This window comes from Eptesicus fuscus, chromosome 3 (assembly GCF_027574615.1).
Source record: "Eptesicus fuscus isolate TK198812 chromosome 3, DD_ASM_mEF_20220401, whole genome shotgun sequence".
Lineage (NCBI taxonomy): Eukaryota > Metazoa > Chordata > Mammalia > Chiroptera > Vespertilionidae > Eptesicus > Eptesicus fuscus.
In genome coordinates, this window is record NC_072475.1 from 82,337,442 (window position 1) to 82,352,527 (window position 15,086).

A 15,086-nucleotide genomic window follows, 5' to 3' on the forward strand; every position below is an offset into this window, starting at 1 on the left:
ATAAGGTCAACTATTTCTTTTTCATCTACCATCAAACCCTAAATACATCATTAAGGAAGTTACATTTGGGCAAATTCCTATGTGTTAAGTCCCTGAACACTTCCCAAATGCTGTTATACAAAGTTACACATCCATGCTGAGTTATTTACCATTGTGTAGTGATATCTGCAGTGGGCCAGGGTTTTATTTGCAGGTTATTCAGAGAGGAGCTATGAAGCATGATTTAAAAATCCAGGTTGGAAGCATAAACAAGAGTGTGTGCCCCGTAGTCTGAGCAGGAGACAGCAGTTTGTAAAGTGATGTTTGGAGATTCAGAAGAGCGGGGAGTAGAGAAGATATCTTTCATTATAGAAATGCTGAGGCACAAAACACCGGTGCTTGTAATCCTTTCATACATGAAATCCTTTCTCCTGTATGTGCATCATGTGTAAACGTAACGTCTGTATACTGCTGACTATTCGTCTCTGGTGTCCAATGAGTATGACTCCAATTCTTCTAATGTCACTGAGAAAGAGAAAGAGAGAGAGAGAGGGAAATAGAGAGGAGGCAGGGAAAGAGGGGGAGAGAGAATAGAGAATATGAACATTTAGATTTGAGATCTTGCCAACTCCTCTTTACTTTTTTCTCTCTTGCATAAAATTGTGTTTTCAAATTTGGGGAATATCTAAGACCGAAGTATGAGAGAGAGGAAATAAACATTGAGATATGGCAAATATGCATCATATCCGATTTGCTTTATAAATTTGCCAAAAACTATATAACTGGTAAAATAAAAGTTTAAGTAGATATATAAATGAACATTAAGAGTTTGTTACTTTTTTCTTCTCCCTGGTGCCAGTGAATAAATCAAGTTAACCTAAAATTTAAGGAAAATTTCAAATTCAGGCACTAATGTAATATTCAGACATGTCATAGCCCTAAACAATATATAATTTAGTTAATTATAAAAATTTTCAACAGTGTAAGCAAAATAGTATGTAGGGTGGAATGTATAATGTGAATTCCATTTGAGTTCTCAGATCTTTCAATAGATTGAAAAAGAATGCCATTGTATTATGCTGAATCATATGAAATTGTCATTACTAGTTTAAAACAATGGCGATTTCATATGGTTCAATTTACTAGTTTTAGTATCTAACCTTTTAAGCACATCTTGAGCACTTTTATTACACAGAGGCAAAAGAAAATCTTTGAGACAGTGGGAAAATGACTGGCCATAATACTATAGAGAAGGAAATCTGAAATGACATGATAATATTGTATTATTACAATTATTACATTTGATGAAGAAACAGGAATTGACTACTAGTATATAAGATGAGCATATATGAGTAATAAATAACTTACCAGGGTAAAACCATGTTGATGTAAAGTCTATGATGTGAACAAGCCTAACATGCATTTTAGCAATTATAAAATTTTAAATAGCGATTTGAATAAAATACATTCTTTTAAAGAATAGTAGTTAAAAGTGCAATGTCCAACTTCCACTAGAACGGTATTTGGAAATGGTGGGGAAAGATGTGGGAATGCTTTAGTAGCCTTAGGAAAGGCAGTTTAACCATGGTGTTCTTGATACAGTACTTGACTTTATAATCCCCTGGGTGGAGCATCTAAACCCAGTAATAACCCTAGTGCCACTTACTCAATGCTCATTCTTGAAATCAGGTCAAAAGTCGTAAACCCTGCAGCCATGAAGTTATTCTTATATTGCCCCATTTTTATAGAATCCAGCCAGTCACCCACTGTGACAAATAGAGGATATTCAGGAACTTCGCCAGGGGACTCCGGCATTCTACAAGGAAAAGAAACCATGGAGACCATTTAAAGCCAGATAAAGCAAAAAATAGCCAACTTTCTTTTTTCCTTTACAGTAATCTTATATCTAACCAGAGGCCCAATGCATGAAATTCATGCAAGCGTAGGCCTTCCTTCCCCCGCCTGCTAGCACAGGCTTCCCTCTGGCACCCGGGACCTGGGCTTCCCTCTGGCCCTGGCTTCGTCCAGAATGATGTCCGGTCTAATTAGCATATTACGCTTTTATTATTATAGATGTTTCCACCCTCCATTTAAAAAAATCTCTAATTTCCATCATATTCAATCAACCATTTTTACCTGTTCAGTTTCTCTTGTCAAGTTGGTTTTTTTTTTTTGTCTTCTTCTGCTTTTTGATACTACTGGGTCTTATACTTGATATGTCATGAGAAAACTCACATCTTGCAACTCCTTTTACTTTTTTCTCTTGCATAAAATTATGTTTTCAAATTTGGGGAATATCCACAAGAAGAATAACTAGCCACAGGCTGCTGTTCACTCTTACACTTTATCTGCCGCTGAATCTAAAAAATGCCCTTTTGCCTTTTTCACATTTGCTATGGTAGTCCCTTCTGTTTTTCTATGGCAAATTCATTGATTGAGCTTCCATTTATTTGTTCTCAAACATTCAACAATAATTTATTATTTATTAAAAAGTAATCTCTGCTGTCAATTGCATGAATGAGGTTTATATACATCAAGCATAGGATAATATAGTCCAAAGCACAGATATTAATAAAGCACAAAATTAAGCAAAATCAATGCAAGGTTGGGTTAACAAGAAAAAGGAATCCAGCATTGATGAGTTTTAAAGTAAGTGATACAGTAATTTGTATTTTTGTTTCTCAAATCTGATGCATAGGGCATTGCCGTTGGGAATAGTCTTATAGTTTTAATACAAAAATAATGTAAAGGTATTATTTTGGGAAGGCTAGGGGATGTGTGTATATACATATATAAACACATTATGTATGTAATATGTGTATGTAAATACATATATAGTATATATGTAAATTAGTTTTATATAAGTTAAAGTCAGACGGAGAGAATAAAATGGAATTTACTTTAGAAATTATAATAAAAATAACTCAGAATTATGTATTTAAGCCATTCTGACAATAAACTATATTATTCTCCTTACCAAATAACATGAAAATTAAGGTTAACAATATTTTGTGTAGTTTAAAAAAATACATGATAGTAAAAGTTCTTTTATAGTAACAAGCATGTTATTAGCCCTTTAGGGTAATAAATATATAATTTTAAAAATTATTAGGTCTAAAATCTATATTACATAGTAAAGCAGTAACAATTTTTTAATGATTGGTGTTTGAGTAAAATCAATAATTTCTAAGTAATACAAGCCTTTCCCATTAGAAGTGAAGCTCTGAATTATTTTTATTAGAATATTGAAGATTAATCCAACTTTCATTTACTTTGCTTTTAGTTATTTATAAAATTAAAGAATGAAAGAGTCTATGGAAACTAACTAGAGCCATAGTTTTTAGCATTCACATTTGGAATATTTCATTATAATGTTTTTTACATTCATATTTGAACTATTTCAGCTTTAACTAGAAACTAATAGTATATGAGCACATATGATTAAACCACGTGAAATAAGAATACCTCCACTATGAACAGAATGGCATATGCCTGCTGTGTAACCCTGGTATTGTTCTGCTAAAAATTATAGGAGTGGGAGTTAGGTTCTAAGGTCAGTGAATAAGGTAAAAATCAGAAGAGAATCTCTATAAAAATTACCCTTAAAATCTTTTCAACTATCCTTAAATGACCAGGACTTGGGTGTGTGGAAGCAATAAAAGCCAAAAACATTATGCATGGTCATACAAGTTGTAATGTATGACTCCCGAAGACTCTGAAAGGTGCCCCTTGGAACTGTTCAGGACAGAGTTCCTCCTAAAGGCCTAGAATTCATTTTTAAAAAATATATTTTATTGATTTTATACAGAGAGGAAGAGAGAGGGATAGAGAGCTAGAAACATCGACCAGCTGCCTCCTGCACAACCCCTACTGGGGATGTGCCCGCAACCAATGTACATGCCCTTGACCAGAATCGAACCTGGGACCCTCCAGTCCACAGACCGACGCTCTATCCACTGAGCCAAACCGGTTTCGGCTGTTTTTTTCTTTAATTGCTACATTGACTTCCCTTTTTCTAAACTGGGGTCTAGTTGAAGGTGGGGATTGGGGAAAAGAGAGATGATAGGCTAATCCAGGGGCTTTTGTTCTTTATATATAATTGGAATTTACATAAACTAAATGCATGTATCTTGTGACACTTTAGTCCATATGAGTATGGTTACGCTTAACAGTTACTTGTGTGCTTTTTACTGCTTCTCAAATCTATCACATTTCCTATTTTTTAAAAACATATTTTTATTGATTTCAGGGAGAAAGGGAGAGGGAGAGAGAGACAGAGAGAGACAGAAACATCAATGATGAGAGAGAATCATTGATCAGCTGCCTCCTGTACACCCCACAATGGGGATTGAGCCCTCAACCTGGGCATGGGCCCTCACAGGGAATCAAACTGTGACCTCCTGGTTCATAGGTCGATGTTCAACCACTAAGCCATGCTGGCCAGGCCATATTTCCTATTTTAGACGCTATGCCACATTCTCTTCTGTACTGTAAACTGCAATGCTACTTGATTGTGGGCTGTTTCATTCTAAATATTAGAGTAATTCATGATTTGACCCTAAACAAAGATTAGTCATGTCCAAAGATTAAAAGCTATTATAGCATTTACCAGTAAATACTTTAATTATTGCTATATTTCTTCATTTCCTAGAGGTGTTTATATTGTCAAATAAAAATTCACATATAAATACAAAATAATAAAGGCCTCCATAGAAAACAGAGTTAATCAGGGTTTTAGTTGTGGCATTTCTCAGCATCTTCCTTATTCAAATGTCCAGTGAGAATACATAAGAGAATTCAGAATAGCTTCTGCACTGTCTTCCTAAATTATCTGACCAGTTTCTATGGAACATACTTTAGAGAATACTGCTGTAGTAACATCACTGAATTCAAATATCAAAATGTCTAGGGTACTCTTATTGCTTACTACAAATAAAACCACACCTTTAGAAAACTAATATCCTGTTTTAAGATAATCTGGCTCTTATATCTTTTAATTACTTGTCAAAGAAGTTTGTTGAACCTGAAGAAAATGAAAGAATGTATTCCAGTGACTTTCCTTTCATACTTCCCCCCATTCTTGGTGCACAGGCATAGTCGGATGACTTCACTTCTCTCTCTCCTGAGATGAGGCTGGATTAATGCCTGAGTTTTCACAATTTCATATAACTGGTGAGTGGAAATGTAATTTGCTAATTTTATGTCCTTACTATAGAAAGGTCATGGAAGGACATACTGTATACTAAATGACTTAAATGGCCTATTTCTCTGTTGAAAAGCATCCACTATTTGCTCCCAGGATGTTTCAATACCGTAATCCCCTTTCTCTCCACATATCTCGAGTAACCTAGTTACGCTTTGGCCTTTATACGACTGCATTGGCAATTGATTTAGTAAGGTCAGAGACCCCTCATTGTTCACAGCCCCTGTGCAATAACTCTTCTCTCAGCTTTTCTTATAATGAAGTTGAAAAATGCTGCCTGTTTCCTGGCTTTGAGGGCTGGGTACCATCAGCTTCACATGAATTCTCAGGAATATTACCTAATAAACAATAAATGCCCTTTCTTATCAACCATGTACAATGATAAATTCAGTCTGCTATTTGCTGAGTGCTTAGAAATTTCTGTTCTTTGTGATTAGTGTGAGCTGCCCACCTGAGAAATGTCTTCACAGCAAAACCTGCAGCTCACATTTAAAAAAGCACATATTGTAGAACAGAAGGTCAAGGGTCTACTGCTTTCCTCAGATAATCAAGGAGGGGGCAGCATTAGGAAATCCCAGGTATAAATTATGATCAATTTATATTAGGGAAAAGGCTAGTAGGTAATGATACAGTTCAAGGTGCAATAAATATATACTTTCAATACATCTAAATATGTGAAATAATAGTACTGACACAGCAAATAAGTTTTTATTGTAATGAGCCCTTTGAGTTGATGATAGTACTAGTCTTTTAATTTAGAAAGCTCTTTGATAGTTTATCAATAGGTATCAAAACTGTCATTAAAAAGCAAGAAGATATATAAATATATTTTTCAGACAAACAAAATAGGAACAGACCCATAGACACAGAAAATAGACTGATGGTTGCTAGAGGGGAGAGGTGTTGGGGGACTGGATGAAAATGGGGGAGGGATTAAATACTAAAAATTCATAGTCACAAAATAGTCCAGAGATTTAAAGTACAGCATAGGGAATATAGTCAATCCTATATAATAAAGAGGTAATATGCAAATTGACCATCACTCCCTTGCACAAGATGGCTGTCCCCATGTGGTCACAAGAGGCTCGCACAAGATGACCGGCAGGGGAGGGCAGTTGTGGGCAATCAGGCCAGCAGGGGAGGGCAGTTGGGGGGGCCACCAGGCCTGCAGGGAAGGTCAGTTGGGGGTGACCAGGCTGGCAGGGGAGGGCAGTTGGGGGGCACCAGGCCTGCAGGGGAGGACAGTAGGGGGCAATCGGGCAGGGGAGCAATTAGGCATTGATCAGACTGGCAGGGGAGTGGTTAGGGGTGATCAGGCTGGCAGGCAGAAATGGTTAGGGGCAATCAGGCAGGCAGGCGAGCGGTTGGGAACCAGCAGTCCCGGATTGTGAGAGGGATGTCCGACTGCCTGTTTAGGCCTGAACCCTAAACCGGCAGTCAGACATCTCCTGAGGGGTCCCAGATTGGAAAGGGTGCAGGCTGGGCTGAGGGACACTACCCCCCAGTGCACGAATTTCATGCATCGGGCCTCTAGTAATATTATAATTACTATGTGTGGTGCAGGTGGGTATGTGAAGTATCAGGGAAGGGGGGACACTTTGTAAAGTATATGATTGTCTAACCACTATGCTGTACACCTGAAACTAATACAAAATATCTTATCTAATAAAAGAGTAATATGCAAATTAACTGTCACGCCATCACAAAGATGGTGCCACCCATAGCCACGAGATGGCGGCACCCAGTCCTCTCAGCCCCGCTGGAGTCCCCCAGTCCTGGGGGCGGGGGTGGCCACTGAGAGCGGGCAGCATGACTGGCTTGGTGGAATGCTTGCTTCGTCGCTGCGGTGACGAGGCAAGCGTTCCACCCTGGCCACGGAGGGCCTCTGGGCAGCAGGCATGGAGTAGCTGGGGAAGGGGGGAGGTCGTCGCCCTGGTGACGAGGCAAGCGTTCTGTGCCCAGCCGCGGATGGGCCTCTGGGCCGCGGAGAGCCTCTGGGCAGTGGGCGCGGAGCAGCCAGGCCCCACAGAGAGCTACTGGTGCACGGATTCGTGCGCAGGGCTACTAGTTGAATATAAACTGTAATTGAAAAACAAAGTTTAAAAAAGCAAGAAGGTTTTTATCTTCAAAAGTTTTCCATTTTATATTCATCATGTAAATATAATAGTAATAGAGCTATTAAAATGATTCAAGATTAGTGCTTGAGAAGCACTATTGCAAGGTAATATCTTGTTTTAATAGGAAATCATTACATTCATTACAAGCTTAAAGGCTTTTCTCCCCTTACTACTCTAACATAACATCTTTTTCCCGGCTTACATTTATATATGGTTATCAGAACTGTACAGAGAAGATCCATTCTATTTTATATTCACTTTATTTCAAATATTTATAAATATTTTGCATGTTTCAACAGTCTTCATAGCTACTATTCAAATGAATGTATAATAGTTTATGTTAATGCTTAATAATTATTAATTCCCTAAAATTAGACTCTTAGATTGCTAACAACATTCTTTTATTATAGATGATTATTCGGTCTTAAAGCACGTATCTTTTTGCTTCAGTTGATGTACTTCTTTAGGGAAAATCCATAAGAAAGAAAAAAAATTTAAGATGAAGTTAAAAGTCCCTGATAGCAGGAACAATATCTCACATCTTTCTATTTTTTGTAGGCCTTAGCACAATGCTGAAAGTATTACAGAAATTCATAAAATAAATGATGATTTAGTCTTGATTTTTTTTTATAAAAAAGTATGATCCATGACAGAATGGCTGATTCATATTGAATAATCTATTCTCATTTAATTCTATTAACTAGAAGAGTGCTTATTGATGTAACAGACAGTCTATTAAAAAATATGCTTTTTACTTAATGTACTTCTTGTATTGTGAAAGTGTTTGCTTATCTCTGTCTTTATAGGTTTCAGAGTGGAGGGAAAGACAGTTAAAGGTGGAGTGAGGTAGCACAGGGTTACTGGACCACAAAATCAGCATTTACCTTATTCACTATCAATGCTTTTACATGAGTTTCTCTCTCATGACTCAGGAACTACACTTTACACTATTTAGTTTATCCATAAAGTAATATCCTGATACATATACTACCTATCTAACCTTTGAATGAAGAAAAAACATTGCCCTTTCTACAATTAGGCCTAACAGTCAACCTGAACATAAGTTAATGAAAGAACTGTGATATTCTTTTAACATTTTAAAGTTTAATTTTATTCTAAATATTCTAAAAATCCATAGAACCATGCCATTTATCTTGTGACTATTTTGTGCTTCTGGGCAATATCTTTTTGTTCCAAACAATGTGATGCTCCACAGTGTTAAATTGGAAACATGAATTATTTTTTGTCAGTTTTTATTTTCAGAAAGTCTTCAGGATTTTTTATTGATATTATTATTTAATTCTCCTAAAAGCCTGATAATTGGTGCAAAGTATGAAGGAATAAAATTCAAAACAAAATTTAAAATTAGAGGTGTGTTTGAACATTAGGAGGGATAGATGCAGAGTAGGAAAATACTGTTTAAAATACTCCCATAATTCCAAGTACCCAGTGCATGGCCCCTATAGCCAGACTAATAGATTACCGAACCTCAAGGAAAGCCTATTTGTGTGAAGAAATAACACAGGGATATAAACAGATTTCGTATCGCATGCCAACTACAATTCATTAGCAGTGGTTGTCAAAATGCTGCCTTGAGAAGAATACTGAGGTAGCATTTGGGCTCAGTGGGAAAGTGCTGTGATGATTAGTAATGTCTGCCATAACAAGGGAAAAAGCAAAGCATACATTTGCCAACACTGGAAAAATTCAATCTACAAAAATGCCTGAGGATGTAATTCTGGAATTGCGTGGCTGCCATATTTTCCTCATTTTGCTATTTTGTTGTAGTTTCTATTTTTCCCCCCAAGTAATGTTCTTCAAGTGGCTGAGCATTACAGGAAGATCTTGGTGGAATAGAAAACATGGACTATGAATTTGCTACTTATTCCCATAAATGAGGGCATATACTCTACATCCTTGTATTTGTAGTGAAACATAAAATAATAGGTTGTGCCCCACTACAAATTCTTTTGGGGATTTTAGTATACCCCATTTATGAAGTCTGGTTAGTTCAGAAAAAACCTATCTGGAAATGTAAAAATGTACCCTCTTTCCTATAATCACATTTTTGAAACAGTGCTGTATTAGGAAAAATCTTAGCATTTTGTGGGATTGTTTATTGTGTATGGAAAGAACAAAGGCTATGCAGTCAGTGTACCTCGTTCAAATTCCTGATCTACTAATTATTTGCTGTGTACCTTTGGGAAAGTTAGTCTCTTCGAGTCTTCATTTCCTTATCTGAGGGTTGGAGATAATAAGAGTAAGGAATAGATGACCTAACAGATGAAGGTGCCTAGTACAATGACTAGCACATAGTAGGTTATCAACAAATAACAGTAAGATTATTGATAATGTATATTAAATTTAGTATCAACATTAGTATTGGTGTTAACATTGGTATTATTATTTTGTGCCAACAGTTCATGTAAATTGATTTTCTAATGGGTAGAAATTTCACACTTCCTGATTAATACTTAATGTTCTGTCTTCCTTCCACAAAGCTTTGCTAATCCCTCAATTCAACACTGGGTTTTGTCCAGCTAGTTACTTCCCTGACATAAAAAAAAAAAAAAATCATTAAAAGTGTTTGTTACAAAAAAAAAGTGTTTTGTTACAGAAGTCAAACAAAACAAGTTCTCCATGAGTTGGTACACAGAGATAACAACTTAGCAAGTACTGATTATGTACAGTCCAGGCAACACTGAGCAAGATCTTTCAAAATGAATGGAAAATTGTTGAAAGTTATTGCCCACTGAAGATAGCATTATAAGTGCTTTATTAACTAGATGAAGAGAGGCAGTCCCATTCAGTTTTATAATAATGTTAACTTGTAGTGGTTCTGAATTAAAGATACTGGTTTGAGTTTTTCTCTACCTTCATGATTCACATATTAATGGAAGCCAAGTGCTTTAAAAGTTAAACTAGATTTATATATACTAAGAAAAGTGGTGGGAATCAACATGATTAAAATGGCTATGCTACCCAAAGCAATCTATACTTTCAATACAATCCCTATTAAAATACCAATGACATATTTCACAGATCTAGAACAAACTCTCCAAAAATTCAATTAGAATAAAAAAAGAACCCAAATAGCTGCAGCAATCTTGAAAAAGAAGAACAAAGTTGGAGGAATCACAATACCAGCTTTAAATTATACTATAAAGCCACTATACTCAAAACAGCCTGGTACTGACACAAGAACAGGCATATAGACCAATGGAACAGAACAGAGATCCCCAAAATCGACCCAACTCATTAAACTCAATCAATATTTAACAAAAGTGGCAAGAGCAGACAATGGAGTCAAGACAGTCTCTTCAATAAATGGACAGATACATGCAAAAAAAAAAATGAAACTAAACCACCAACTTACACCATACACAAAAATAAACTCAAAATGGATAAAAGACTTAAATGTAAGACATGAAACCATAAAAATCTTAGAAGAAACCATTGGCGGCAAAATCTCAGACATCTCTCATAGCAGTGTTTATAGACACATCTCCTAGGACAATGGAAACTAAGGAGAAAGTAAACAAATGAGTCTACATCAAAATAAAAAGCTTCTGCACAGCAAAAGAAACCATCAACAAAATAACAAGAGAGTCCACTGCATGGGAGAACATATTTGCCAATGATACATCCAATATGGGGTTAACCTCCCAAATTTATAGGGAATTCATACAACTTAACAAAAGGAAAATAATCCAATAAAAAAATGGGCAAAGGACATAAATAGACAGTTCTCAAAGTGGACATACAGAAGGCCAACAAACATATGAAAAAATGCTGAAAGTCATTAATCATTGGAGAGATGCAAATCAAAAGGACAATGAGGTACAACCTCACACCTGTCAGAATGGCTATCATCAACAAATCAACAAATGACAAGTGCTGGAGAGGATGTGGAGAAAAAGGAACCCTCCTTCACTGCTGGTGGGAATGCAGACTGGTGCAGCCACTGTGGAGAACAGTATGGAGTTTCCTCAAAAATTTGAAAATGGAACTCCCATTTGACCCAGTGATCCCACTTCTATGACTATATCCCAACCAGAAACACCAATCAGAAAGGATATATGCACCCCTATGTTCATAGCAGCACAATTTACCATAGCTAAGATTTAGAAACAGCCTAAGTGCCCATCAGCAGATGAGTGGATTAAAAAAGAGTGGTACAGCTACACAATGGAATACTATACTGCTGTAAAAAAGAAAGAACTCTTACCATTTGCAACAGCATGGATGGACCTAGAGAGCATTATGCTAAGTGAAATAAGCCAGTTGGAGAAAGATAAGTATCACATGTTCTCAGTCATATGTGGAATATAACCAACAACATAAACTGATGAACAAAAATAGACCCAGGGACATAGAAGCATCGAACAGACTGTCAAACCTCAGAGGGCAGGCAGGGGAGGGTATATGTGGGGGGGGGGAAAAGATCAATAAATGAACTTATATGCGTGTATGCATAACCCATAGACACAGACAATAGGGTAGTTAAGGCCTGGGGGGAGGGGCAGAGTGGGAGAGATCAATGGGGGAAAATGGGACATATGTAATACTTTCAACAATAAAGATTAAAAAAAAAGAAAAGTGGTAGTTCCAGTTCCTAAGAGCTAAAATATTTTTTAAAAATATATTTTATTGATTTTTTACAGAGAGGAAGGGAGAGGGGTAGAGAGCTAGAAACATCGATCAGCTGCCTCCTGCACACCCCCTACTGGGGATGTGCCTGCAACCAAGGTACATGCCCTTGACTGGAATCGAACCTGGGACCTTTCAGTCCGAAGGCTGACGCTCTATCCACTGTCCAAACCGGTTTCGGCATAAGAGCTAAAATATTATAAGATCCTTAGCTATGGTCCAATAGGTAGTGAGAATATTTCTCAGTGCCTTGGCCTGAACAGAATATGTTTTTTATGGCAAGTGACTATCAAAGACTGGTCCATCTGATCAGCAGCTGCCCATCCCTGGATGTCACCTTTTTAAAGCTAATGTTGTCATGGAGCCCATAATCTGTAAAATTCTTTGTCAATGACATTCTGGGGATCTGGGGCAGAGATTGTAGGAAAGTGTTATTTTCCTATTACACTGCAGCACTGTGTGAAAGAGCATTGGCCAGCTGACATCAACATGCACTCAGTAGGCTGCAGTGTATGGAGGAATCAAGTGGGGTTGAAGAATGAATGTGTAGGACAATGTGGATGGGGCTGGGAAGGTGGGGCTGGGAAGGTGGGGCTGGGTGAAAGAACACCTATATAGCCATCAATCCACTTTATGCTACTAAACTACTGGACCCAAGATGTAACTCTGGACTCTGGGACTATGCTTGACTTGGGGTTGCGAGTAGTTACCAAACTGAACATGAAGGTCAGGGAAGAGGGAGCAAGAGGTATTCCTGCTGCCATTGTCCACGTAGCCTTGGCCTCAAACTGGGCCTTTTCTCCCAGGGGCTGTGCACCATGTGATAGATACAAATAATTCTTTGAAAGGAGATTATAGGGCAGAATTATAGAATAAATTAAAGTGAAAATAATATGAAATTCACACATGGGAAAGGATAACTGCCTATATTATAAAGGTGTTTTTACAAAATTATTTTTTACAATCAATTTAAGGTTGTAGTTACAATAACACTATGCCTCCTAATATATCCACACACCTTCTTGAGTAGGAGAGAAAGCAAGAAGGTCGGGAACTGCACAGAGCTCTGCGTGCTCCCGTGGGAGTGTGTCAGGCCCAAGACTATCAGCATTAGTTAGAGAGGCTGCTCCAAATAATGAAAGCCTTCTCTGCCCAACATTATTTCTATTGGGTATGTCTTTTGAAATGAAATATTATAGACATAAGGTTATAAAATTTCCAATATGTTAGTATAAAATTATTAAGCTGTGGATTTCCCAGCCTTCCCCATCCCCCTTTGTTGCCTTAATTTCTTCCCCTCTTAATACTCTGTTAAGGGAAAGGTTAAAGTCCTCTCAGGTGAATTCTTGAGAAAAAGCAATTAGAGTGGAATAAAAACCATGGGGACCTAGAGGATGAGAGAGTTGTGTCAGTGTAAAAGTGTGAGAGAACCTTGGGAGTTTGGGGATAGTAGGGAAGAGACAAGTGCAGGAGAGTTTAGTAAGAGTCACTGTGGGTTATACACTTAGACTCCTTTCCCCGTCTGAGAGCTCTATGGGGGGAAATCTGTCACATTTCCTTAATCCAGTGTCAGTCTGGGACACACGACTGGGCTTTGGCACTTGGAGATCGCGGGGCAGTGCCACAGTTTTCTAAGCATGAAACAAACGAGGCATTCTTTACCCAACATTCTTACCCTTATCTACCATGTCTCTTCTCCCTAAACAGTCTCAGTGCTTTGGGATCAGGGACAGGGTGAGTGGGCAGCAGCGGAGGTGAGGGGGTGGACAGGGGGCCCCATTCAGGCTATTGGGAAAACAATGCTGATAAATTTCAAGCACAATACCTTTAGAACACTGGTTCCTTTTGTTTCTCAAAGAAAAGCATGTTAAGGGCAACAGCAGTAGTGCACATGTCTGTGTCAAGGACAGCAAATCAGTAACACAAACCTCCATTTGGTCTCCCACAGATTAGACTTGAGGACTGAATCAAACTGCCCACTGTATGTAAAGCACCAGCTTCCGGCCCTCCTGTGGCATGCCTCCGGGAGCCTGCCATTCACTGGCCTGTGCACTCATTACCGCACCTCCCGCTGAACCACAGACCGCTGGCCCTCAGACGAGGAGCCCTCATCTTGATTTCAACTGTTACCATTTTGACTTTTGGTATTTTCTCATATTAGATTTTTCATCAGTATTTTCCAAATATGATGAACATTCATAATCTTGAAAAAGCAGGAAGAAATTGTTTTATCTCTTTCTTCAAAAAGAAGCTCTTACCTGCCTGCTTGTATAGCCACAGAACAGCTGGAGAGCTCTGCTGGGGGGCACTGGCTGTGGGGTCCGGCCACCCTGTACCATAACGAGAAGCCCAGAATAAATGATTTCAGTTTATAGGTGCCAATGTCCTTTCATTAACACAGACTCACTCCATGAGCCCTTCCTGCTGGCTCTTTCTCCTCAATGTTAAGGCATGCCTGACTCTTCCACAAAACATATAAAGACATTATCCCTAACTAATTCTCTTTCTCTTCAGAGACAGGTTTCTTGAAAAACAAAAACAATACCAGACTTGTACTTTATATTGCTCTTCTTTCTGACCTCATATTCACTCCTCCTCCACTGCAATCTGTCTTACACAACTTTATTGAAAATGCTCTTGCAAAGGCTGCCCATGAACACCTGAGCATCTTGTTGCTCAAGTGAACAGTGTTGGTGACTGTGGGGGTGGGGAAGAGGAGAGGCACAGCAGCGTAGGGGTTGTGGTGGTGGAAGAGGGTATATGGAGGGTATATGGGGAAAAAATGAATTCAATGGATATACTTCACCTTTTATCTTCCCGAAGCTTTGTGGAGCCTTGGATCTCACTCTCCTTGAATCTCTCTTCCTTTCTGGCTTCTATGATACCACTCCTCCCCTGCTTTCCTCATTACCTACCTGGCTCTTCTTCCGTTGTCCTCTCCTTCAGTTTATTTCTTAAATCTTGGTGTTCCAGAGGATTGCATTCTATTCCTGTTAATTTGTATTCTTTTTATTCTCCAGGGTTTACCTTAACTACACTTAAAGCTTCAGCTACAATCTATATGCTGATGATCTTCAAACCTACATCTCTAGCCTAGATCTTTTCACCAGAGTTTCAATCTACAGATATAACTGCCT

General features: G+C 38.1%; 1 protein-coding gene across 1 annotated transcript in view; it reads right to left on the minus strand.

The window, feature by feature from the left end:
* Positions 1–370: 370 nt before the first annotated feature.
* The window catches only part of EPHA6 (EPH receptor A6), a 1,030,425-nt gene continuing 1,015,709 nt past the window's right edge, over positions 371–15,086 (minus strand). The window contains exons 17-18 of the mRNA XM_054714059.1: positions 1,646–1,795; positions 371–504 (exon numbers count right to left, since the gene is read on the minus strand). Coding sequence (XP_054570034.1) covers positions 390–504; positions 1,646–1,795 — 265 coding nt within the window. The 3' untranslated portion in view covers positions 371–389. The remainder of the gene's footprint in view (positions 505–1,645; positions 1,796–15,086) is intronic.